Source organism: Stylophora pistillata, chromosome 6, assembly GCF_964205215.1.
Source record: "Stylophora pistillata chromosome 6, jaStyPist1.2, whole genome shotgun sequence".
Lineage (NCBI taxonomy): Eukaryota > Metazoa > Cnidaria > Anthozoa > Scleractinia > Pocilloporidae > Stylophora > Stylophora pistillata.
In genome coordinates, this window is record NC_142524.1 from 11,196,348 (window position 1) to 11,222,007 (window position 25,660).

General features: G+C 39.2%; 1 protein-coding gene and 1 pseudogene across 2 annotated transcripts in view; one reads left to right on the forward strand and one right to left on the reverse strand.

Annotated features, from left to right (window-relative positions):
• Window positions 1-15,840, forward strand: LOC148728227 (polycystin-1-like protein 2). The gene is made up of 18 exons (XM_088763539.1): window positions 1-169; window positions 284-612; window positions 1,803-1,944; window positions 2,705-2,820; window positions 3,161-3,219; window positions 3,398-3,531; window positions 4,041-4,710; window positions 5,324-5,948; window positions 6,588-6,740; window positions 7,432-7,473; window positions 7,576-7,701; window positions 7,962-8,159; window positions 8,440-8,728; window positions 9,253-9,983; window positions 10,193-10,426; window positions 10,886-12,154; window positions 12,838-13,012; window positions 13,524-15,840. Exons 1-18 carry the CDS (start codon window positions 1-3, stop codon window positions 15,140-15,142), a joined length of 7,080 nt encoding a protein of 2,359 aa, XP_088619665.1. The 3' UTR covers window positions 15,143-15,840.
• Window positions 15,409-25,660, reverse strand: part of LOC148728228 (uncharacterized) — a 20,069-nt pseudogene continuing 9,817 nt past the window's right edge. Inside the window, exons 8-16 of the transcript XR_016002584.1 lie at window positions 25,412-25,558; window positions 24,637-24,762; window positions 24,307-24,471; window positions 23,558-23,764; window positions 21,731-22,474; window positions 21,191-21,424; window positions 19,436-20,748; window positions 18,894-19,056; window positions 15,409-18,445 (exon numbers count right to left, since the gene is read on the reverse strand). The product of XR_016002584.1 is annotated as an uncharacterized LOC148728228 (transcript). The remainder of the gene's footprint in view (window positions 18,446-18,893; window positions 19,057-19,435; window positions 20,749-21,190; window positions 21,425-21,730; window positions 22,475-23,557; window positions 23,765-24,306; window positions 24,472-24,636; window positions 24,763-25,411; window positions 25,559-25,660) is intronic.

A 25,660-nucleotide genomic window follows, 5' to 3' on the forward strand; every position in this document is an offset into this window, starting at 1 on the left:
ATGAAAGCATCTCAACAGGTTTTTTCAGATGTTTTTTGGATTTGGTCGGATTTACGGCCTAAGGATCCAACGTTTTTACAGATGGAATCAATTTTGTTTTTCAACGTCTTTGCTTCCATCATACTTCGAAAAGCCTTTAGCGAGCCACTCGGGATTGAAAAATTGACCGGTAGGTTGTGATTTAAAATGCCAGGATTTGAGAGTAGCACTGGAAAATATTATGTAATTTTTGATAAGGGAAGTCATTTTAAGACTCTTCTAACGTGTATCTTCCTTTAACAAGCCAACTGTAGATCTCCATTGGAAATTGAAAAAGTCTCCATGCTTTTCGACCATGAGTTTGCCGTCCATTCGGCTTCAGGCATCACAGTAGCCATTCGAAGACCGCTTCAGAAAATTAATCAGAGAAAACGAGGATTACAAAATGGCGCTAACTTTGTGAGAAATGAGACATGGATCATAGCCAAATTACGAAACGAGAGTATAGTTACAGGTATTTCCACGCTTGGATACAATGACTCCAATAAGGAAGAATGGATCACAGATTATATGCTGATGTATTCTACTGCAAAAGAGTATTTGAGCTTCAAAGAAACAAGTGGAGAATTGAAGGTAAGACGTGTGGTTATTTCAGTATGTTGTAATTATTCAAAGTTGATTTGGTGTTGTATCTGTATTTAACAAGGACTACTCGGTTGATTTTTTCAGCGCGAGTATTAATAACTGCGTTTTAATTAAAAACCCTCAGGCAGAGTTGTCTTTCGTCTCTTCGATGAATAGTTCATAAATTGTGTTTAATTAGAGTCTTTAGATGTGGGAAATGAAAACGAATTTAATGAATGTATTATACAAACATACAATATGCAGTATACAAACATATTTTTACAGAATCGGTGATGTATTCGATACTTCTTTCCTAAGCTTATTTCTTTGATCTGGGCCGACAGCATTGATTTGAAATATTTGGATTTCATTTTTGTATTGTAAAGTGAGCAGGAGTTGCGATACGTTATGAAATCTTTCAAGAATTGAAACTTACTGATCCGCGAAATGAAGGCAGCAATAATCCATTTGACAACAAGGATTTTTGTGGATTGAAAAGATAAAAATATAATTTTGGAAGAGAGACGTCAAATTTTTAAGGTTGTTCTTTTAAGTACATAACGTGGTGAAGTTCCTTCACAAGAGAGCATTTTTAAGCACGGCAGGTGGTATTATCCCCCAACTTCGGGAAAAGTGGCTTTCAAACAACTGTCACACGAGTTCTTTGTACCAACCATTAAGGGAAACAGTATGTGCTTGAGTCGTTTGTCCTTCAGTCACTGAAAATATTTTGAGCGAGTTGGAATCAAGCCCCATTAATAGCGAAAAGTTAGAAACACAGGCTATTTATGTCGATATATCCATTCCAAGCTACGAACATAAAAATCATAATGCCGTGCTAGAGGCAACATAGACAACAGCTTTTTCGCAGCCACGTTTCCAAGGGGGAAGAATATAAAATGATACCGGCCACTAAACGTCACCCGATCCTTATCTTATGAAATATTTACATTCATTTTGTCAAAATTAATTGGAATTAAAATGCGATGATCCAAGATAAAGCTCTAAACAAGTTGAAGAAATTGCACCTGCTTTTCTTTATCACTATCCACTGCAACAGGAAGTTTCCATTTGTCTTAGCAGTGGCAACGGACACGCAACATATATTCCATACACGACAAACGCCTAGAGCCTCAAAAATCAAATTGTTCCTTGGAAGTACTTTAACTCATTAATGCGTGGAATTTCTATGCTTCCAGAACTTCACCGGAAACTACAACATTTTTACACAACAATACAACTACGTCCCACTTCCGGTTATTACGAACCAGGTAATAGTAATACCGCTGAGATGGAACAATAACATTGGCATGCGAATGCGACTTTATGGTTGTGCTCTCGGTAAGTCTGGTTACATTTTACTCTTTTGCGCCAATTCTTTAAGAGGTCTTGGCAAAACTGCTCTCCGAAGTTGTTAGTTTTTTTTTTTTATAAAAAAAGTTGAAATGGTAAATTGGCCTTCGTTAAGATTATAAAAGCCCCGACGAAGGGCTAACGCTCGAAACGTCAGCTTGTATAATCTTAACGGTGGCCAATTAACCATTTCAACTTTGTTTATATATTGAAATTATTTCGTTACCCCCACCGACGCAGCCCCAAACAGTTTCTTTAGAAACTATCAGCCCTTATTCAGTTTTTTTTTTTTTATAGTTACTTAACTTATCATGGTATTTGACATAAACTTTTAAGGACATTTTGAAAGAAATTTGCTTGAAACGCCAGTCAATCTTCAAAACATTTGCTTGTACTGGCACTCTGAAGAGATGAGTAGGCGGGAAGTGAAGGAAATCCCCGCTGGTACACCTTTGAATTCTACTGGAAACGTTGGTGTATTTTGCGGCAAAGGAGTCCATCATTTCTCTTAGCATGACTGTTTCTAGCGGAAACGTTATCCTAAAGGCTGCCAAATTTTCCCTAATGAAGCACTTAGACTTAGTGGTGTGGAAAGGAAGCAAAACAAAAACTTGAAAATAAGCTCTTTCATCATTATGTTTAGCTATTGTTCATATGATTATGCTGTGAGTGAAAACTGATTAAGCGGTGAGTGAAAACACTTAACAGTTCGAGTTATTTACTAAACACAAGTCTGGTTCATCCATAGGTTACTACTTTTTGGCGAGGCTAACAATATCGAATTCTACTGCATTTAATGATCTTAAATGTTCAGATAACCCAAGAGAACTGTATTCACACTGGTCAGCTACATCTAAAGACAAGGTACATTCGAACAATCTTACAATAAATGACGTACGCTGGTTTGGTCTGCAGTAAAAGCTCTATTACTGAGGTGTTACCCTCTGTCTAAGAGTCACTGGTCTATCGCAGATGCTTTCTGTTTCAAGGGAAGGAGTATTCAAATTTTGGAGCTGAGCCCTCGAGGGATGCTACGCTTTAAACATTTTATGCCTTACACACCCAGTAAAGATGTGGATGTATCGAACACCATTTCATTTGCACATTCTATATTGAATATGCCACTCTGTGCAACTTTTAACTTCTTATGTAATAGTGTCTCCTATATTCGCTCATTTATCGAGTGCGCTCATTTTTCTTGCAGATAAAACGTCTTTTAGAAAACACCCAAGGGTTCCTGGGTGTGACGTTTCGACGCTTTCGGTGAGTGTGCTAATTGTTTTGGTCATTCTTTACTCTTGGGTTGAGATGAGCTTTAAAACCTTTCTTATTCGATAAAGAGACGTTCGATTTTTAATGGAAAGAGACACTGTCTAACTTGGTAACGAAGCAGATATGAGGAACAAAGATCAAAATTACATTCTTTTTTTTTTCCATACAGATTAATTACAAAGTCCCACGAGCCATTGGTTTCCGCTGAGTTGGAGATACATTGCATCAAGGAAGCTTTCTCCCTCGTGTCTAGTACCTTGGAAAAGAATTTCACCTCAGGAGAGATTGAAATCTTTTCTCCTGGTTGGTAAAATAGTAAATTTTCGCTGTCAAGTAGTTATTTTAGAAAATCCATAAATATCACAGAAAGTTGCAACATATCACTTACCGTGCCACTCAGCTTGAGTTAAGAATTATTACGTAAACTGATTTCAACTCTTCGGCTCTTAATCACCGAATATTGCCCTTGTTTATTCAGCATAAACCTACTTTAAGTATTGTTTCCCTTCCTAAAGAAAAGAAAAGGATGCTATTCCAAGGCAAATATCCTTCGAGAAATTCTTAAGATTTCCTAACAGTTTAGGTGGTAACGACTTTTACTCCTGTATAGAAAATGGAACTGCAAGATTAAGGTCTTCACCAGGAAGATAACTCAATGGCTTCTTGTCAGGGCTCAGACTTGGATCTCCCGAATCTTGTTCAGATCGTAGGTGAAGCTGTCTTGAAGGACCTTAAGGAAACTATAACCTTTTACAAGTGTGAATTTTCATTTTCTCTGTAATATAACAAGTTTATATTTGATTTAATTTCAGCAAAGTCCAGTTGCTACTCCCCTGATGTTGATATACAAATCGTCAATAATAAATCTTTAACCATGGAAGTTTTAACAACTTCGCGCCCGGAACTGTTTCCCGTCATATCTCGCTGTCAAACCCGCTGCAGATTAAGTTCCTCCTTATGGAAAATGTCATTAATTTGTGGCGAAAGTAGAATATCTACACCGATTAGCATGAGGACGAATCTCACATTTAACCCTCGCCGGATTTGTGGATATTGCAATACTCCTTATTCAATATTCATCAGTTACACTGCACTTCTCAATGGAAAGAAGATAGAGGCTTTTAGCATCCTAAAGGTGGTACTACCAGAACTTTCAGCAGTGATAAAAGGCAGGCAGGAGACTAGTAAAGGAGAGTTAGGTGAAGTAGTCTTAGATGCTTCGCAGTCACATGATCCGGATGGCCTGGCCCATGGAGTGCTTCATTTTAATTGGTTTTGTGGCCAGAAGAAAGACGATATGTCTCTGAAGGAGGGCTGCAGTTACGGAAAGATGACCCAAAACGGAACAATTTTGGTCGTTAATGTTGCTGGACTAAAGTCAAAGCAGAGCTATTATTTCAGAGTTCTAATTTCAAAGGGAAACAGGAGAAAAATAGCAACTCACGTACTTAAGGTGAATCCAGCTGTTAACTTCACTTTCAGGTAAATATAGAAATGTCTTTTGACACTCTTTCTATTAATTAGACCGTCATATTTTTCTTAGTTTCGAAATGAGATTGGATGGCATACGAACAAAGTCAGGGAAGAAAAGATCCACCATGTGATCCAATGCTGGCGTTAACGAGCACGAGGATATTGCAGAGTATACATTGTAATATCGATCTGTCTGAGATATCTGCGCATTTTCACTAGTGGAAATTTTTAGGAACTAAAGTCAACTTAGAAATTCGATGTAACTTACAAACTGATTCAAATCCTAAATTTGGAAGCATTTTTAGCATTTTTTATTGTTTTCAACTTTAGTTGCAATCAATATATTGCACAAAATGTCTTAAACTTGTGTGATACTATGGACTACAACCTTTCCTGAGGCTATTAGAAGTAATTGGATCTTACCGAAATGAGATTTCATTTACAAATGTAAACAAAGGGTGAATGAGGAGATGTTGCTTTTTAGTACTAAACGTGAACTTATTATTGGGAGAAATAAGTTCGTTTCTGCTGCTGAGCCTGTCGTACAACTATTAATAATAATGATAATAATAATAATAGTAATAATTATAATAATATCAGTGACGATACTCTTTTATTATAGATGTATAGCCAATTGCGGTGATAAGGTCGTTCAATCCAAACCGTTGAAGCTCAACCCTAAATGTAAGGGCAAACTATGCAATTTGATCAGGAATATAACATGGTTTGTCTACATTCTTCACACCACAAACCATAGCCGTAGATGGAAAAATATACTAGCATTTACTCGTTCAACTCCAAGAGAATTGAGAATGTTTTCCTTGAAGGCATTTCACTTATGGAATAGTTCTGATGAAACCAGAGAACCTCGGATAAAGATCAATGCTACGATTGAAATTCAAGTTAAACATGATTTGATCCTCGAAGGCCACGAAAAAGAGTTTATTATGAATTCCTTGCCCATGAGAAATGAAGTTGGCTGTACTGTCACGCCTAATGACGGTTTCGCAGTGGAAACGTTATTCAATATAACTTGCGTTGGATGGCGTGACGAGGATCAACCCCTAAGGTATGAGTATCGTTACAACACAAGGGCTGGCATAGTGATCAATTACCCAAAGGCAATAAATAACACGCTGACTACACTTCTTCCCGTGGGGGATAGAGCAAAGGACTTTGAGTTACTGGTGGACGTTCGTGTTACGGATAAACTTGGAGATATGACAACTAGCCAAATTAAAGTCAAGGTAAGACAATGATTATCATTATTATTTTTAATCAAGTAAGCTTCATTCGACCTCAGGATAAAAGTCAAGCAAAGAAATGAGCTAGGATACTACACGTTGGGAGGGAGTAAATTTTAGAGCGTTCCGTTTTTTTTAAAAGGAATCTGATTACAATTTGATTAGTTATTTGCTTGACATGGCTTTGTTTGATGTTGTAATGACATCATCACGGCTTATCTGCTATAGTCTCTAGGGAATGCTAATACGTGATTCACGCTGACCTCTCCGAAATTGATGGCTACGAAATGAATCTTCATCGAGCAAAGGCACGGCTAACCAGGAGTAATTATCATTGCAAACTTTGAGAAACTGGAAAAAAAATCCAGGAGATTTATCTTTTTATCTTTTTCCGACGAAAATAGGAAGATGTCTTATTGTAATCGTAGGTAATTGAAAATCCTGTCATCGCAATTAGCATAGGGAAGGTTGACTACTTCAGGATTTCTATTCTTTTTTACTTTAACTGGTATTTCAAAACCACCTTTTTATGCTTGATTGTGCTTTTTCGATTTACGATTGCATCACTGCTTGTTTCGGGTGTACACTTTCAAGATGTGTTTTTTTCCGGTAGTCTCAGCAGTTTTATTTCATTCTGAGTAGGTGAGATACCAGGAATCAGTGATCGAAACTTTGAATAAGATTGCAAATGGAACGAAGAACAAATTCAACGACTTGGCAAACTCGAGTGAGTTTAGCAAGGCAAGTGAAGTGGCGATCTCGGTGCTGTCAGTTGTGGAACAGAGAAGGCGATCAGTAAGTTACCTTGTATTTATCCTTGAAAGCAACAGAATTTTCATCTTCAGGGACGGTCAGAAGAAATGGCAACATTGCAATGGAAAAGAGAAAGGCGAGAGGAGATATTTGCAATCAAAAACAATGGTGGAAGGACACAGATAACCAATTTGGTTTTAATTTTGCATCAGATTGGTTATGGAAGTGGCCCGGGTTTTCTGAACTAGTGTGTAAAAACCAAAGCCATTTCAACCGATACTCAGCAGAAAATGATCATTTCTCTAGCTTGCTATGCCTCCCGGTTAGCTCAATGGATAGAGCGCTCGACTGTTGCGCGGGAGATCGAGGGTTCAAGCCCCGGCCGGACCAACACTCAGGGTCTCAAAATAATGGAGAAGAATTTGCTACCTTTCTATAACACCAAGAAATGGTTAGATATTCTAGTCTTCTCGGATAGGGACGAATAAATAGAGGTCCCGTCTCCTGCAGGGTTGGGGTAGGAGACGTTAATTTCCCACACACGAGATTACTGTGTGATGGATGTCCTCTCCCGGGATGGAATGGGTGGGAGGGTGGACTACCACGAATGGTTCCTATGTTCCTTTCTAGTCCTTCCCCACTGCAAAACTTAATGCAGTGAAAATGGACTAAATTAACTAAATTAAACTAAATTAAATTAAATTCTAACTTTTCTTTTCTCTTTATTTAATAGCAAGATGATAGCGATGCAATACCAGAGAAAACAGCTCGGAAGGTAACAATATCTATATTATAAGCCACATAAAAGGCCTCGATTTACTCGTGGATGCCTTTTGAGGAAAATTATCTAATATCCCCTTTTATTACTTATGCCTAGCTGAAAGATAACATCATTTACACACTGAAAGGAATAAGAATCGACGATATGGAGATTTTCTCAAAAGTTACTACGCAGGTAGCCATGGCAACCAAAGAAAGAGACGAAATTTCTCAAGCTGCACAGGTAAAGTGGGATACCTATTTTATCCCTTAGCACGGTTGTGAATTTCCTCGTTTACAGTTTTCCAGATAGCTATCAAGTTAAGATATGAAGCTAGCCCTGTTTAAAAGGGAAAGAATATCGTAAGACGGTCTTTAGGCTTTAAATGGATAAATAAACAATCTCTAGATGAACTGACAACAAAAATTAAATGCATAAATAAATAAGTAAACAAATGAAATGAGTACATTCAGCATTCTGACACGAGTTTCTTCCGTACTTAGGGAGTGGCTTTGGAACTTCTAGAGGATGCAACTAATTTCCTAGCTAACAAAAGCGAAGATGCGTATGAGGTGGCAAAAATCAGTTCGAACGTATTACTTGGGCTGGGAAATATTTTGAGAATATCTTCTGAAGATGCCAGAAACTATGGACTAAGCTCTTCAATCGGAAAACAGTGGTACGAAGTAAACAAGACTAAGGTATTATAGAATACTCGATAATGACAATTTAATTACGAAATGTTTCTACTCCACAAACTTACAGTCTTCACTGGGATAACTATTCACTCTGGGTTGGCTGTTATTAAACCATGGCATCTTACGTTAAAATTAGCAGAACACCAAAAAGCATAGCGAGCTGGTTTAACTAAGCCAAATACTGTGTGGCATCATGCTCAGTACTTTACCTCACTTAGGCTTGGTCAAGGGCCAACTACTCTATAGTTTAAAACTCCCGATTTAATTTATTCTTCATTTACAGGGAAGAGAAATTGCCCTGAAAGCTCTTAAAATTGTATGGAAACTTCGAAGATTCCTCATGGTTAGCGAATTCGCTGCTGAACCTGTAGTTGTTGACACTCGCTCTCTGTCCATGGTTCTCTTCGCGCGGGATAAGTTAAACGCAACAGTCAAAATCGACGAGACGAGGTTTAAACTACCGATATACAAAGAAACACATAATGCAGAAGGAGTTAACAGGACTGATCTCACTTGCAAGGTGGTGTTATTCAAGATAAATCCTTACACTTGGCACATTAGTGCAGCAAGAGGTGAGTTGTTGATTTATTTATCGTTGAAAGTACTCACAAGGTGGGTTTCAACACAGTTCTCTTAGCGAGAACCATATAAATGACAAGTATGAAAAGGTCTCTGTGAAAAGCCACATCTTGTAATTTGCGTCTTTCCTTACGATCATTCGATCGATCTTAAAACTGCGTATGCTTGAATGTGTGCGACTGTAAAATTGTTTTGGGGAACAAAATTCTGCGGTGAGGACCAAGATTTGCAGATTTCCATTCTCCATAATATTTGAAATGAATTATTGCAGTGACCTGTCCATGAAGCCCGTTACGTCATATTCTTGAGGTTTAAACGGTGTTTCTGTGAAACCACACGCGTGACCATAAAAGTCAAATACTAAGACCGGAGTCGTACTCGTGAGCTTGAAGAAGAAAAGCTAACGTAAAACTTGTAAAGGCAAACATATCAGCGAATCAACGAAAAAAGAACCTTATAGCAATGTCAAAGTAAGATGACATTTTGAATAGATGGTACGCCTTATTTTGTCTTTCAGTAAAATCATGGGTTATTGACGTTGTACTTCAACCTGAGAAAGGGAATAGTTCGTATTTACCAAACTTGAAGAAGCCAGTGCAGCTGTACATACCGCAGAATTCCAACAATGGATCTAACAGTGATATACTAAACAAGACAGTGCACTACTTTGTCAAACCAAGCTATGAAATGAACGACTCTAAGCTTATACAGTACCATGAAATCAACATTCCTCACGAAAAGAATGTAGTTTTTATAAACCTGAAACCAGTGACATCATCTCCTGTCTCTCTGCGTGTTTATGTGAGCTTTTATGATTATCCCACGCCAGGGATGCACACCTTTTCAGTTGCAATACCATGCAAGTTTGGGGAACCGAAATGTGGCAACGATAACTACACCTTTTCTTTCAATGCTTCTGATACTGGCCACACAGGAATCCACTACATCGGGATACATTATTACGTGAACAGTACCTATGGAGACATGCCTTTCCACAAAAGAGCACGAAAAAGTGTTGATCACTCCGCTAAGACTGGGCCCCGGAGCTATTGCAAAGATGGAGGAAGACGGAAGAAACGATCTTGTGTTGGTTCGAAAGATCCGCCTCCAATCCCTACACCTAAACCCGTCATTTTGCTGCCAGATTTCAATGCTTCTACTGATTTAAATTACACATTGGTGGTGTCCATTGGAAGTTGCTTTTATTGGTCAGAAGAAAAGGAGTATTGGACCGAAGAGGGCTGTAAGGTAAGGGTTGCTGCTAGCATTAGTAAATGATGATTAAAAAACAAAAAAAAAAATAATTCTGCAATTATCCTTTCTTGTCTTGTGTCTGCCGGGGGTTGAGTGATGATGGGGTCGCAAACGAGCCCACCACACCCCTATGGGCAAGAAATTTGTTAACGGTGATATTTTATCGTTTTAAAAATTGATTATGTCTGGTTTTACTTCTTTAGATTGAGCCAGAAGTTGTTTCGGGAAATATTTACTGCCAATGTAACCACCTATCCTCTTTTGGCGGAGAGTTCTTTGTGGAACCAAATAGAATTGAATTTCACAAAGTGTTTGCTGAGTTTACGAAAGATCTTAGAGAGAACTTTGTTGTCCTAGCAACGGTAAGCAGCATGCTCTTGATCTATCTTATTGGCCTCGTCTTCACCCGTCGAGCGGACAGACAAGATAAACAAAAGGTCAGTAAAAAAAACGGTTGCCTTAATCTTTTTATTCAGAAGGGGTAAAGAAGTCAGACATGCGAATAAATTTAACTTTAAAAAAATCTCCAGTTTCGCATGAATTTATGCTTACGGCTTGTATTTTGCCACATTATGATATTTTCGATGCTAATTTTTGAAGAAACATTGAGAAACAGTAACTATTATGTGAAAAAGGAATTAAACAACAACATTTAGAACGATTACAATTATTTAGAACGTGTCCGTGAGATTTGTCAAATGATGAAGGAATTCCCTTTCTCACTTTGGGTGCCAAACTAGATTAGTCAAATGCTGAATTTTTCTTCTCTTTTCTGTGGGAGAGACCTCATTGATATCTCAATAATCGCTCGTCTTTACATTTTCAGTTACACAGATAAGTAGAGGTTGCTATTATGCCAGATAGAGATTGATTGTTTAAGTTGTTTTTACCACTAGATAATACCAAACGTTTATCTTCCGGCCGGCGATGAGGAGGGACAACATCTCTATCACATATCAATTCAGACAGGAATGTGGATAGGCAATGGAACCACAGCCAGCGTTGGAATGATACTTTACGGCGAGGACTCGTGCAGTGATATGATCGTCCTTAACGACCCAACTTTCCAGAAATCGTTTTTCTCTCGCGGAAGTATTAACACATTTACAATATCTTTGCCAAGAAGACTGGGACCACTTTACAAAGTAAAAGTGTGGCACGACAATAGCGGCGAGAGTCCTGGATGGTTCTTACAAGATCTCGTTATAACGGAAGTGGAGTCGCAGGAAAAATGGTATATCCTCGCAAAAAGATGGCTGGCAGTCGAAAGAGGTGAGGGAGAGGTCGAAGTCGAGCTCAAGAGTTCAAACAAGAAAGACGTTTCTTCGTTTAAAAACCTTTTCTACTTCCGAGCTTCAAAGCAACTAACTGATGAACACTTATGGATTTCTGTATTCGCCAAACCACCTCAAAGCCCCTTTACGCGGACGCAGCGTTTCTCATGTTGCATGTCTGTGTTTTTCTCGGCCATGATTACAAATGCTATTTTCTATGACTTTGGGCAGAAGCCTCACGATACCTTTCAAATTGGCCCGTTGACCATGAGTTGGACACAGGTGAAAACTGGAATACAAAGTGGGCTAATTGCGCTGCCATTAAATGTTTTCATTGTAACTGTTTTTCGAAACGTTAGACCCAAGACAAAACAAAAGGATCACGTGGAGGAAAACTCGCCAGAACGACTACCAAACGTTTTTGTATACATAGCGTGGGTATTTTGCAGCCTTGCGATTCTGTCTTCAGCTTTCTTCACCGTGTTATACAGCCAGCAATGGGGAGCGAAGATCTCAAATGAATGGCTCACATCCCTGCTCATTTCTTTTTTACAAGAAGTGTTTATCTTGCAGCCTGTTCAAATTGCAATTATTTCTTCGCTGCTATCGATCATAATCAGAAAACCCCTGAAACATGATCCGGTGCGTGGCTTGCCGCATCGAAAAAATCCGTGCGAGGAAGACATCATGGTTCTACCGCCAAACGAGGACTTGCTACAGACATCTCGAAGGTTCTGGATAAAACTTCGAAAGATGTTTCGATCTGTTCAGGAAATCAGCTTCTTTCTGTTTTTTGTCCTATTACTATTTGTGGTATGCTATGGAAATAGAGAAGTTTCAAGATTTCACCTGACAAAGTCGATAGGGGATATACTCAATAAATCTGACGAGGTTAGTTTTCTTCATCGGTGGGAAACTCGGTGACCTAATGGTTAGTGGGCTGGACTCCTGACCGAGAAGTCCGTCCAGACTTGTCCCGGTTTTTTTTTTGTGTTCTTGGACAAGACATAATGCCTCTCACAGCGTGCCACATTACGGCACTCCATCGGGGAGTACTAATGAGTACCGACGAATCATTAGGGAAGCCTTATGAAATACAGGGGGTTACCTTGCGATCGAGTAGCATCCCATTCTGTTGAGAGTAGAAACAGTCTTGGTCGCTTCATGCTATGGAAAGTGGGATGAGCTTCACCTGGATGGGCCACTTTACTTTTACTACCTATCACAATACAGAACAAAATGACCAACCTAACTCGTTGAGTATCAATATACTATTATGAATCTCTATCCATCAACTTTGGCAAGAATACTGTTCAGGGTAACGCCCTTTCCCGTGGTGCATCTTTTCTCGTGGGGATTTTCTTAAGCTTCACATTTGGACGATGACAGGTGTATTTGGATTGGTTTCATAAAAAAAAAACCATGTAGTTGTTCATCAAGTCAGTAATTCAAAGTATATTACAGCTCCTCCTCGCTTTTCGTAGTTATCACGATTTACCATCAAAGTTCGGACAACTTAACTTTAGTTTTTATTTTAAAACTAATTGTATCTTCTCCTCATTCTGGATCCACAGGGAATGAAAAACACCACGGCATTTTGGAAATGGACTCGAGAAAAACTTCTGCCAGGCCTCTTCTTATCAGAGTGGTATAATGGAAAGCAGGTTAATTTAAATGAAGGTTTCATTAGCAGTGGGTATCCTTTCCTCGTTGGTATGCCCAGGCTCCGGCAGATTAGAGTGAAAGCGGGTACGTGTAAGAATTCAAGACTTTGTAGGGTATGCGGTTCTAGGAAAGGACTTGTTAGGAGTCTAAGGCAGCACTTAGCGTGGTTGAGAGGGTATGGTTCTTATGTCTGAGAGCTGGCTTGTGAAACCTCAAAGCTGTCTATGGCAGTTTAGGGCGCCAATCACTGATAAGTTATTGAGCTTGAATTTAGCATGAATAGGTGCTAGTCTTGGAACATGCTTTGCTCTCTTTCCACCTCAAGGCAAGCCAGCTCATGATTAAAGTATTTTTAGATACAAATCAGAGACAGTGCTAAGTAATCGTTGGCGTCTTGAAAAAGAAACCGATCTTCAATAATCGATCCAAAAACTCTAACGGATGGGCAATGTATTTTCATCTCGACCAAAGGATTTTCTGTCATATACAGATGTTTAGGCATGAAGGTTGATTGTGTAAAAGTTGGTCAAACTAGAGGATAAGCGAGCTTTCAGGAAGGTTACATGAGGGTTTTTTTATTCTTTATTCCTTGCAGAATCATGTTTGACGGATGATTACATTAAGACGGAGCGATGCTTGTCATATTATAGCTCTCTTTCAGAAGACAAGACGACGTACAATCTCCGTGACTGGACACCAATATATAACATCAGCGAATTTGAGGCTTCATTTGATGACGTATGCCCTAAACCCTGGCGATACAGGACAGCACATGCCTTGGAAGCACTCCCCTTTAACGGGTTCTACGCCACTTACGATGGTGGAGGCTATGTCGCTGATCTTGGCTATAATGCTGAATCAGCTTTAGGGGTAATCGATGACCTAGAAAACAACGATTGGATTGATTTTAGAACATTTGCATTATTTGTTGAGTTCACCGTTTATGAGCCCTCAAGTACACTTTTCAGCCCAGCCAAGTACTTGTTTGAGAGGTATCCAACAGGAGGCTCCAAGATGAGCACCAGAATTGACACCCTAATGATTTTTTACCCCACAGACCCTGGTTTTCGGTCGTTTTATTTGGCTTGTTACTTTCTACTAATTTTTTTCCTTCTTGGATTACTTTTAATGGAGATTTGTAAACTTTTTAATCAAGGATGGAGGTACGTAACACATTTCTGGAACTTGATCGATGTTTTTCAAGTTATCGGTGCTGTAGCTGCATTGGTCTCCTTTTTCTTTAAGGCTAAATATACTAGTAATTTTGTAAAGCGTGTTAGGGAGAATCCGTTCGCCACATCAAGCTCGGACTACATTGTCCTGTGGTGTGCTGTAGAGACGTGGCTGCTGTCTCTAGTCGTCTTCGTTGTTACCGTGAAATTTTTGAGGTTGCTAAAATTCAATGATCATATCTGTCACTTCGCGTACACTGTGAAATCAGCATTTAAGCATCTATTTTCGTACTCAATGGTGTTCGCAGCTGCAATCCTCGCATACACACAGCTCGGTACTCTTCTCTTCGGAAGCAATGTGTCAGCCTACTCAAATCTGACGAAATCCCTCATCATGCTCTTAGAAAGGCTCCTGGGTAATAACATGTACACAAATGAGCTTAAAGCGGCCAACCAGGTAATGGCTCAATTATTTACCTTTGGGTATTCGTTATCTATTGCAATGATATTACTGAACATGTTTTTTAGTATTCTTCACAGTTCGTACTGCCAGATAAGGCTTCTTAAACAAGGGCGTTTTCCTGACGTTGAATTATCTCGGTTTGCTTGGCAATATTTCATGGAAAAAGCTAGGATTTTTTGGTATAACACTAAACGCTCAATAAAAGAAAATAAGCTCAGAAGACTGCGATTTAATAAGAGGCAAGCAGAAGTCGTCGGCTTTTTGGATAAGGACTCCGAATTTGACGACGAAGCAGCTGAAGAGTACATCTGCTTGCCATCCGAAGACGTAAGATTCGAAGAGGTGGTTTTAGAGAAAATAGAAGATATTGATTTGGTGGATGAGTACAACTCGCTAAAAGAGGTGAGAAAAACTCTGCTTCAAATAGGAGCAAATTTCTTTCTTACACAAAATGAGTGGAGTTCTGGTAGCATAAATGAGGAGGGCGACGACAGAGAAGATGCAAGCTCATCAAAAAGCGACTGGAGTGAAGGAATGGGAAGCAGTTTTTCGTTCACGTCGAACATAGACCTTTTTTAATACCTAGAACATTTTCTCAATAGAACGTAGAATATAATCAGGAGTTGTAGCGCTTCTTCCTTAACCAATCAGATACAAGTCTGAGAATAGTTTTGACTTTGATGCTTTCACTTTCCCGTACTTGAGACTAATATATATTTACTAAGAGTTCTCATTGAGATTTACTTTCCTTGTTATAACGTGCTTTAATTAGCATGGGGTTCTTGTTCTACTCACAGGTTAAGAAAAACAGTGTAAAAGCTGGGACAATCTAAAACGAAAAAGGGTTCTATTTGATATTTTAACTTTATTGTCGGTGCTATTTTAAATTAACGTCTACTAAGGAGTAATATAATATCATGCGATCAATTTTCTATTTACAATATATTACTGAGAACAAACTTCGACGATTAATCTCAAAATAGGTGTCCTATTACAAACAACAGAGGAGGATATTTCACGTAACAGTTTCATAATGATACAGATATGCAAGATAAAAAAATAATAATAAATAAATAAATTCTAGTTTTTGAAAAGAATTTTCTATACATATCCATAGCGAGCTGTGAATCACTATCGGATATCCTTTTCTAAACGAAGTAGACAATAAATAGTACATGCAGTTTACGGTTTTTCATATTTAAATCAGAACTTCATTCAACCGATGATAACACATTATACTTGTGAAATAGCCGCGATTAAAATTTGACCCGGTGCAACCCTTTGTATGTCGTTATGCAATATTCTCTCTCCGTGATCTAATATTAAAAACTATGTACATAGAGCAGCAAAGATCCTGTGTTGACGTCATTTCCACGCCTAATTTCGTTAGTTCTCAACTCACGACCAGTGGATGGTTTGTCAGCCGATCGATAGCCTTCAAAACTAGAGAACGTCCTCTAAGGGCATATATTTTCATAGCAACAAAGATAAAAGATAAATCCAGGGTATTAGAAAATTTGGCAACGCGGAAATAAATACACCTTAAGGGTTTTCTCTTTTCGTTTGAGTTACGAGCGGAAGGACCAAGATGATTGTTAACCCTTTTATCCCCAGAAGTGATTAACATGTAACTTCTCCCTATAATATCCATATATCATCAAGCAAACAAGTACTGAGAATACCTAGAGTTATCAGGTGGAAGTTGTTATCTTAATTTAACACCGAATTCTCATAGCTAAATTTCAAGGAAATATGTAGCAGCTGGTGGGGATAATTTTTTTTTCCATCGGTCAGTTTCGTTCTCTGTCTTCATGGTTGGTTTTTGTTCTGTATATTTACACTTTCCGTTCATCGGTATCACGCATTTACCCCACGTTTTGATCAAACTCCGAGCAGCCTTTCAGTTTTCGAGTGCTACTCATATGTAGCTTTCTCTCAATTCCTCACTGTGAGTCCTGGACTGGTGCCTAAGGTTGCGGTGGAGACGTCTACCCTGACTCCTGAGCATGCCGCGGACATAACTCCAAGCATTTCTGTTCGAGGGGTCCTTACAGGCTTGAATCAAAGACAGCATAGATGCTGACTCATTCAGTTCCTCAAAGCTACCGTCATATGATAGAGAAGTAGAAGACACCGAATAGCAATCTTCATCTTTCCAGAGTGCTGCCAAGAAATCGGATCGTACGGTTTTCATGATTCTTGTGATATCAGACAGCAGCAGTTCCTCTTCGGTTGATAGATTTTCGAGATAAATGTCTCCAATTGCGTCAATTATATGCTTATATTCACCATCATCAGTAAGATCTTTCACCTTAGTTGTGTAGTTTTCTTTTTTAAATTTAGTTGAACCCGATTGAGAAAGGATCAGATGGCTTGCTAAGTTGTCAGTGTCTTCGTCAAGACTTTCGTAACTCAAAAGACTTTCACTTTCGGCGAGCTTGGCTCTACTCTTGTGATGATTGTCTCCTTTGTCATCCAGGCGTTTAAATCCTGTAAGCTGCACTGAAGATTCCTTTGGAAGCTTTCGTTCAGAGCCCAAAAGTCTGTCAGTTTCTGCAGGACTTTCCTTCCGCAGGAAATGTTTATGAGACCCCCTCCGGATTGTCTTTCGAAACGGAGATTCTCTGTATACTCCTCTGACAGAATCGACATTTCTATTTTTCTTGAACCAGTCTTTTACGCATTCCTTCATAAACACAATCACTCCTTCCCCTGGGTACTGTCTGTCATTGGCTTGATGAAACGCATCATCCAATATTGCAATAAAGGTGTTAACGAAAACGATTGTCAAACTTAACATACAAGCAAACAGGTAAATGGGGGCAAACCATTCGCTTGAATCACCTTTCATCTTATTAACTTGTATTTTTCCAATCCCGATGGCCATTTGGAGTACTGTACGCAGCGCAAAATATAGTGTCGCGTATTCTTCATCACTCGCTCCAAACAGAAGTGATCCGAACTGTGCGAAGGCGAGAGAAAGCATTAAGATAATGATGCTGAAAGACAAGAGGTACCGGCAGGCGCTTTGAAGGGTCCATTTCATGACATGGACATGACGATTGAGTTGTATGAGTTTGAGGGACTTGATGGTTGTTGTCACAACAGCAATAGACAAAATAATTTCCTCAAAACTCGACCATATGATCAGCTCGAAAGGGCTCCAATCGCCATAGGGATTTCTGCGTATTTGTTGAAGAAAAGCTTTTAAGTTGTTCTCTTTTAGAAAAACGGTCAAACCCGCGCAACAAGATGAAAGAATCTGCAAGATGGAAATCCAGTTAAAAAAGCTTCTCAAGTATGCTCGACCTTGCTTTATCGCCTTGATGATTTCAAGGATAAATAAAACTAGTATTAAAATAAGCCACAGAAGAATGCTCACGCGATAGAATGAGCGTAGAGAGGAACCAGTGGACGGGAAGATGTATTGGTGAATTACGTCAATTCTTGTATTTCTTCTACTGTTTGCGAACTTCTCGAAGAGAAGCATGACCTCGGTGAGTAAAAGATTTGCAGGTTCAAATACTATGAACTCAACAATAACCGCAGCTGACTTGTTATCTATCCAATTATTCTCTTTCATGCTCTTTTTGACCATTAATGCTGTAGTTGCATCGTACCCAAGCTTTGCTATGTAACCTCCGCCACCATACGGAAGGAAAGCGTCTCCTAGTCCCATGGGTTCTTTATATCTCCACGGTTCTGGGCAAATTTTGTTAAGTTTCTGTGAATTTGTAGAAATGTTGGAAGTTGGCCATGGCTTCCACCCGGGTTTATAATACGGCGTGGTATCTTTGTTTGAATTGGAAAAATCAGAGGTGCAGGGCTGCCTGAAGTACGTTCGTAAAACTGGTCGAACTTTAAATACTCTGCATGTGGGTTCTATGGATGATGAAAGATAAAATTGCAGGTGATGAAAAGATAATGTTCATCGCGTAAGCTAAGTATCTGAGAGGTTTACCGCAAAAAAATGTCTCATCCAATTATTATTTACTACACGATGAATAACATTAAAGAATTTTTTTGCTGAAAAGACTTATCGTTGTCTGATAAAACACCCGTTTAGAAATGCTATCAAATGAAAAAATAAACAAAACAAAACAAAGGAGAAAAAAGGCTACAGCAGCGAAATACACAACGAGAGGGAAAATACAGAGACAGCGAGGCCGGCCTTAGGCCTCCTTTTTCTGTTCTTTGACTTAGGTTTGATAATTTCAGTAAACTTCTTTGAAACTGACGCCTTTGGCTCTAATTATAATGTTAGGAAATTCCCACTCTCCTGACGTTTCACTTAAGATGCAAACCCGAGTGGCTAAGAAAATTGCCTGACCTGACTTAATGCGTATCTGTCGTATCTTTGGGAGGCCCACAATACAACCAATCTTGCCACTTATCATTCCGGTCCCATTACCACTGAGGGACTTTTCACTGTCATAAAGGCCTGGAACTAGTTCTTCTTCAAACCAGGTCCAAAAAGATCTTGCATCCTTTACCTAAACAAGGTGAGACGATTGGCTTTTATTGTGGAAAATTTATTTGATCTTCCAAGGATATTCGATAGCTTCTTCACAAAGCAAAAGAAAATGAGATTAAGAACTAGATGTGCCTTTTTGGATTCAATGGGTGAAGTCTATATCTTAGTAGGGAGCTTGCTGTCACATACTAACAGAGCTTTTAGCATGCAGTGACGCGGTCTGGTAGTCTTAACATCTCTTTTGTACAGTCCCGGATCGAAACTAATTTTGATCGTTTTGTGAAAGACGAGTGGTGAATAACGCTTTGGGCATGTTTCCCGGTATAAAACAGAAGCAACAATAATAGCATCATCAACGATAACAATAATAATACAGGCTAGTCCAGCAGTGATATTACCTGGTAGAATGAACTAAAGGTGTCCTTTAGCGTCTTTGTCTGTAAGTAACTTGAAGGCTTACGGTCTGCATAGCATACAATCACAAGCAGGACGACATAGACAACGTAGATTACCAAATCTTTAAAGAATCGCCGCAGCTTTTTCACTTGAAGTTTCAAGTTTCGTGCTTTCAGAAGTTCTTCGTCGGGTGGCTTGTGGCTAGCCGCAAGTTCATCTTCTTGAACAACGTGCACTAAGTTTGCTTTTTGGGTCTTCTTTTCGATTTCGTCTTCCTCAGTTGGTTTCCTTTTTATTAAAGACATGATAGATGTGTTGACTATGATGATAATTGGTCCAGTCAGCAATATATCCTGGAGTATTGACACTCCGACGGAAAGTAGCCAGCGATTGGATTTTTCCGCTCCCCATTGTACGCTGTAGAGTATTGCAAGGTTCCTGACGTAACTGAAGTTGTCAAGCAAATCACCCAGCCAACAAAAATGAAGTACGGTGGAAAAAAACCTGGCGTTTGTGTGGAAGTGCCCTCGTCTTTAGATTCGTCGGGGGAATCTGACGTCACATTCCTCCTTGTGTTTCTGAATATCATCACTGTGAGAATGTTAACTGGCAAAGCAATGAGACCGCTCTGTACACCGATAATGACTTGCCTTAAGCTCAGCTCAAGTGGACCAAGTTGAAAGGAATTTAGATCTTTTTCGTCTTTATCATCCCTGTAGAACATTGCAGTGGTTACTAGTGACACTAGAATGATTGACAGCATACACGTCAGCCGCTGGCAACGTGTGAAGGGGTTCTGCGGTGGCCTGACAAAGAGGGAAAGAAACAAATGCCTGTCTGCAAGGCTTGTTATAGCCCGCCATTGAAACAACCTTTTAAATTTCGTTAGTTCTTTTTGCGAGGCGGCTGAGACCTCAACGTCTATTGCACCGTCAGGACTCTCCACAGCAAGCCACCTATTTGCAACGAAATGCCACGTCTCCTCGGTGGAAAGGTCTTTAACACCGACTTGATACAAAAACCACGAAGGACTTTTGCCAGCATTATTGTGCCAAATGTTTATCTTGTACACTTGTCCTAGATGACATGGAAGGTCAAAGGTAAACGTATTTACGCTACCACGTGTGAACAGTTTGCTTTCTCTCCAAGGATCCATAAAGTATATTATATCACTGTTTCCGTCCTCACCGAAAAGTATCATACCGACGCGTGCGGTGGTGCCATTGTCGTACCACATTCCAGTCTGGATGAAGACCTGGTAACTGTAAGTACAGGAGTCTTCTAGGCTTTGCGACCTCGCCTCAGTGTTTACAACCTGAGAGGGAAATAGTCGCTTATGAAATTCACTGGCGTTTCCCGCACAGGAAAACACCGAAATTATGAATTTAAGCGTTTCTTCTAAGTCTTATGTCGACAAATGTAGGAAAAATGTTTGATTTCGAAGCTAAATTTAATAACGTGAATTACAATTATAATGTTTACGACTCGTTGATCATAAAATCCCTGTCGGTCTGAATGACTTAATGGACTATTATAGTGCTGTTTAGACTCGTATTAAATCTTTAAATCTGTATTCCATCAAATCTCTGTTCTCAGAGTGCAGGAGAAATCATTTAAAGGTTCTCACAACTGAGACATCAAACTTTTCTAGGCCAATTTGGAAGTTTTTTTGGTGAACAAGCTTAACAGCACTGATCCGTCAAGACAATGATTCAAGTGAGAGAGTTATACACCTCGATATTTGGTAAAGAACTTACCTTTCTTTTGTCTCTATTGTCAGCCTTTCTGGCAAACATCAGCCCAACAGCGTAGCACACAAAGATGAGACAAACTGTGGATAATACGACCGCGTTTTCTGGTGGCAGATGCTCAAAGCCCACATTGATCTTGAAAAAATCAATTTTGTTTGGAACTACATACAGATAGCCAGCGAACGTTGTTAGATGATTGCTGAGGCATTCCACTCTAGATTCGTTGCTTTCAGGAGCGATCTAAAAATTTAAAACTGAGATGAATTGATAATTGTCAGCTTTTTCCTGTTTGGTGCTTGTTTGCTTCCGGTAATTTGGGAGAGTTATCGATTACTTTGCTCGATGATAAATACCCAAACAGAATGCAAACCGGCACCTCAAGTTCTTTCGTCAAGCGCAATTGGCTACAGTCTGAAAAAAAACCTTACGCGTCTAGGCTTTTCGCTGGCTTTATTTTAATACATATACGTTATTGACCAAGCTTGAGGCCAGAACGACTGAATATTGGCCGAGTTCTTTTTCTTGTACTATTCTTGCATTACCTACCTTTACTCCATAGACAGACCAATGTTTCATCACTTCATCCCAGAAGACGCAGCTTGCCACCCTAACAGTTAGGTTGTATCTGAAATCCTTTACAGGGTCGAATTGTCGAGGTACCCTGCTTTTCACTGTTGAAGGAGTTGTCGGTGCTGGCCTAACCTCTACACAAGACATCTGATCCATTGGCTCTCCATCTTTATCACGATCCCCTTTTGCTCTCTGTGATTTATTTAAAGCATCCGGGGATTGTTCTAGAATCTCAATGCCGATGAAATGAGATCCATTTTGTCCTGTGACGTTTGGTAAAATATCAAATTCGTAAGGGTCGCGAGGGGTGCAGTTACGTTTCTCCTCACTGCTTAAATTCAAACAAGCAACGTTAGCCCTCGGCAAGGTGACATTAAAGTCATGATGTTGAGGTGTTGGCCGTGTGCCGTGCCTGACATAAATACTCAATGTAATGTTCTTTTCCGGTCGAATGCTCACAATCACTGAGGCTTCATGAGAAGGTATATCAAACTCGTGGTAACGCATTGCCTTCTTTGTAAGAAATAGATTCTCGGCTGATTCACTCATTTCCACCGAAGTGACTGACTCTCTGGGAAACACAATCTTAATTGGATGGCTAAGATTGTAAATCCTCTTCACGGTCTCATTTTTATACCAAAACGTGACATCAATGTATGATACGTTTCCTGGAATGACTTCTGGATACCCCTTATAAGGGTTCTTATCAAACCTGATGATCTAAATGGAGGACACGAATGAGTAATGGTTGTACTTAAAACAGGCGCTCGTCCCTCCAGGCCTCTTGCTTTTATTCTCCTAGAATGTCAATACATCTACAATAATAGAGTCATAAACAATGATTGGATGGGGTTTTTGTGATATCCGGAATAATCAAGGTCGAGGTAAGTGTTATAAGCCGAAGCCGAAGGCTAAGGCTTATAACACTTACACACTTATCACAAAGACCGAACTCAATAATTGTTTTATTATACATTGTTTTAAAGAAAATTACGTCAAACGCATTATCGCAGCGAACACACTTTATTTTCGAACGCTTAAAAATCTACAATTGTGTGGTAAACAAATTTTCACTTGGGCTAATTCCTTTTTGTCGTGTGGTTCCTTGATATTTTTCTCTTTAAGGTATTCGCAGAACAGTTCCTTCGCCACTTTTGTCGATCTTTTAGTATTTTCCGAATCTTTATCTTCCAGTAATTTCTAAATTTCTCGCTGGGTCCATGAAGCGAATCGAGAAGCCATTCTCACTTCGCTGTCCGTGAACTTGACATTGCTCCACTGGAAATCGTGCATCGCGCGCGCAACCTACAGATTAGTCACTAATCTGTAGGTACAGATTAGTGAATAATCTGTAGGTTGCGCTGCTTCCCAGAATTAACTGTGTACGTTTAGCCAATGAGAAGACAGATGGTGACTGCAATGTATAATAATAGCATATATCCTCCCCCCATCTTTTCCTCTACAAAAACAAATGACCGTAATCCTTCGGATGGATTTAGTTTCATACCACTACCTGATGATTCGTTATCAAGCTTTAAATTTCTTGAATAACACTGTCGTTGGGAAAGAGTTCAAAGAAAGCGATCAAGGAAAGCGATTATTCATTTAACAGAGCTCAAGCGAAAACTCTTCTATTTTATTTCGTTGTTACTTTGAATCGACGGCTGTCGGCTTTTCCTGATAAGTACAATTTAAACAGATACGCATTACGTCTTCCTTTTAAATTTCCATGGGAACGGATTGTAAATAAGGTAGAGTGGCCCTCTTCCAATCTAGTACTTGGTAAAATAAGAAATTTCTAACCTGTACTGTACCATTTTGTAGTAGCATTTCCGCTGGCAAGTGAACTTCATTTCTTTCTAGGTAAAAGACTCTTTTGTTGCTCTTCAGTTTTGCTCGTAAGATGGAAATGCCCTTGGAATGAAGTTTGACTTGGTCTGTGCCAGTTGCAGAATTGCCTCTTATGACTGTTATTTTATGTAAAAGCGTTATCCCCTTTCTGATTATCTCCTTTGACAACGAAGGCAAGTACAGAAAGTAAGTTACTTGTTTTACTAAGACTAACAGTGTGGTTATTATTAGCCAGGTTTAAGTTGGTGTTTACATTGTCAACGTAAAAATAAACAATTCTTAGTGTAATAGAAAAAATCCGAGCCCCAGATGGGACTTGAACCCACGACCCTCCGTGATCTAGTCGGATGCTCTAACCGCTGAGCTACTGGAGACGTAAAAATAAGGAAAGAAAATCAATTAAGATACATATTTCTTCAGGAGTTCAAAGAAATACATTGAACAATATTTCCTTATTTACTATCATTGCTCTATTTTCCTCGAATGGTTTAACAGCGCTCACTTCAAGTTGACCGTTTATCTCTCAACACCTGCATTTATTATTGAGGCAAGTTAGCATATTTTTGGAAAATTGCGTCTGAATAATGTCAGAAGGAAGAGGGTATCTTAGGGGCTGAGCTCTACCTCAGTTAACTGGTTACATAGCCGGTTAATCATTCACGTAACTATCAACGTCCGGGAATCGAAAGAAGTGAAATTACCGTTCCTGATTCTTCAGTTTTGTTTTCAAGCACTGGTTTTTCTGTAGCTGCAGTAAGAATGAATGTAACTCCCCCCAGAAGCAGATCTGTAATATGGGTCAAGTTTTTGTCCAAATGGCTCTCCAAGAAGTGTACAGCCATAGTAAGAAGTTGGAGAGAATTGTTCTGAAAAAGGAGAAGAATAGGGAATAAATGTATCAGTGATTTTCAAATTACTGCGCATTGTGTTTCTCTTGAAACAACGTGTTGAAACTACTGTCACAAAGCCTGTAAAACAGGCATTATGAGGGTAGACATGTATGTCCATAGTGATGTATTCTAACGAGGTACCTGAATCTGCGGTGTAGTTTCTTCTTTAATTTCGTTGGAAAAAGCTACAAAAGCTGCCACTTGGTTGAGTTGCCGAAGAGTTTGGATCCTCATGTCGATTATGCTTTGAATAAGCTCTTTTTTAACCTTTGAAAGAATAACCACGACAAGCTATGCTTTAAAACTGTTAGTTTAAACGTATACAGAGCAGACAAACCTCAAGTACTATAATTCAGCTAAATCTCGGAGAGCCTCGAGTTGTTACATTTTATAATCTTAGCAAATTTACAGCATTGCTTTCCTTTGCTAAGTCCTACATATAGTTGTGACATGTGGCCGGTGACTTTTTAACGTTCTTATGCAGTAAAAGACGAAATCTCGAGAACTTCGATACTACTTATTCTCCTGTCTTCTCGCAGTTTTTTTTTTTTTTTTTAGGAAAACCATAAATTAAAGGTGTATTGTTTGTAGAAAAACCAATGAGAAGACCTTCTGGCTAAAGGAACCTGAACTCAGGAATTCCTCCGGGCCTAGTTTTTCGAAGACCGATTAGCGCCAACCCAAGGTTAAGGCGTCTTTGTTCCTTTGTTCGAAAGCCTTTTTGGAATAATTTCTTCAATATTGAATAGTAGAAAAAGATAGTATTTTTAAGCTTTCAGATCTGAAATCAGATTTCATTGGGTTCCTTTGACCTAGCTTTGAACAACCCGGCCGAAGGTTGTATATTGTTATTTTTATGTTTTTATTGAAATGATAATGTTTGTTTGCTTTGGGTGAGCATATCAAAGTGAAGTACCTTTCCTCTCACACCGACACTTGTGTTCCTTAATAATGGCTGAAGGATCCATATCTTGTAAGCAGCTTCTTCGTATTTCCCGGCTGAGATGAAATCTTTAATCTTTCTGACAGCTTGAAGAATTTCATGAGGTTCAAGTTTGGTTACCTGTTTGATGTTGAAAATGTTGATTTGCATTTTAAAATAAGTTACCAATTAAAGGTAAAGTCATTTAAGTAGCGAAATGAGGAGATAAAAGTATTTCGAGTG

Bases quoted from the DNA above. Each gene is read 5' to 3' on its own strand.
- LOC148728227 (XM_088763539.1), top strand. From the start codon at position 1: ATGAAAGCATCTCAACAGGTTTTTTCAGATGTTTTTTGGATTTGGTCG. The intron at 4,711-5,323 runs GTAAATATAGAA...CTTTTATTATAG, and splicing joins GCTGTTAACTTCACTTTCAG to ATGTATAGCCAATTGCGGTG. The intron at 8,729-9,252 runs GTGAGTTGTTGA...TTTGTCTTTCAG, and splicing joins GCACATTAGTGCAGCAAGAG to TAAAATCATGGGTTATTGAC.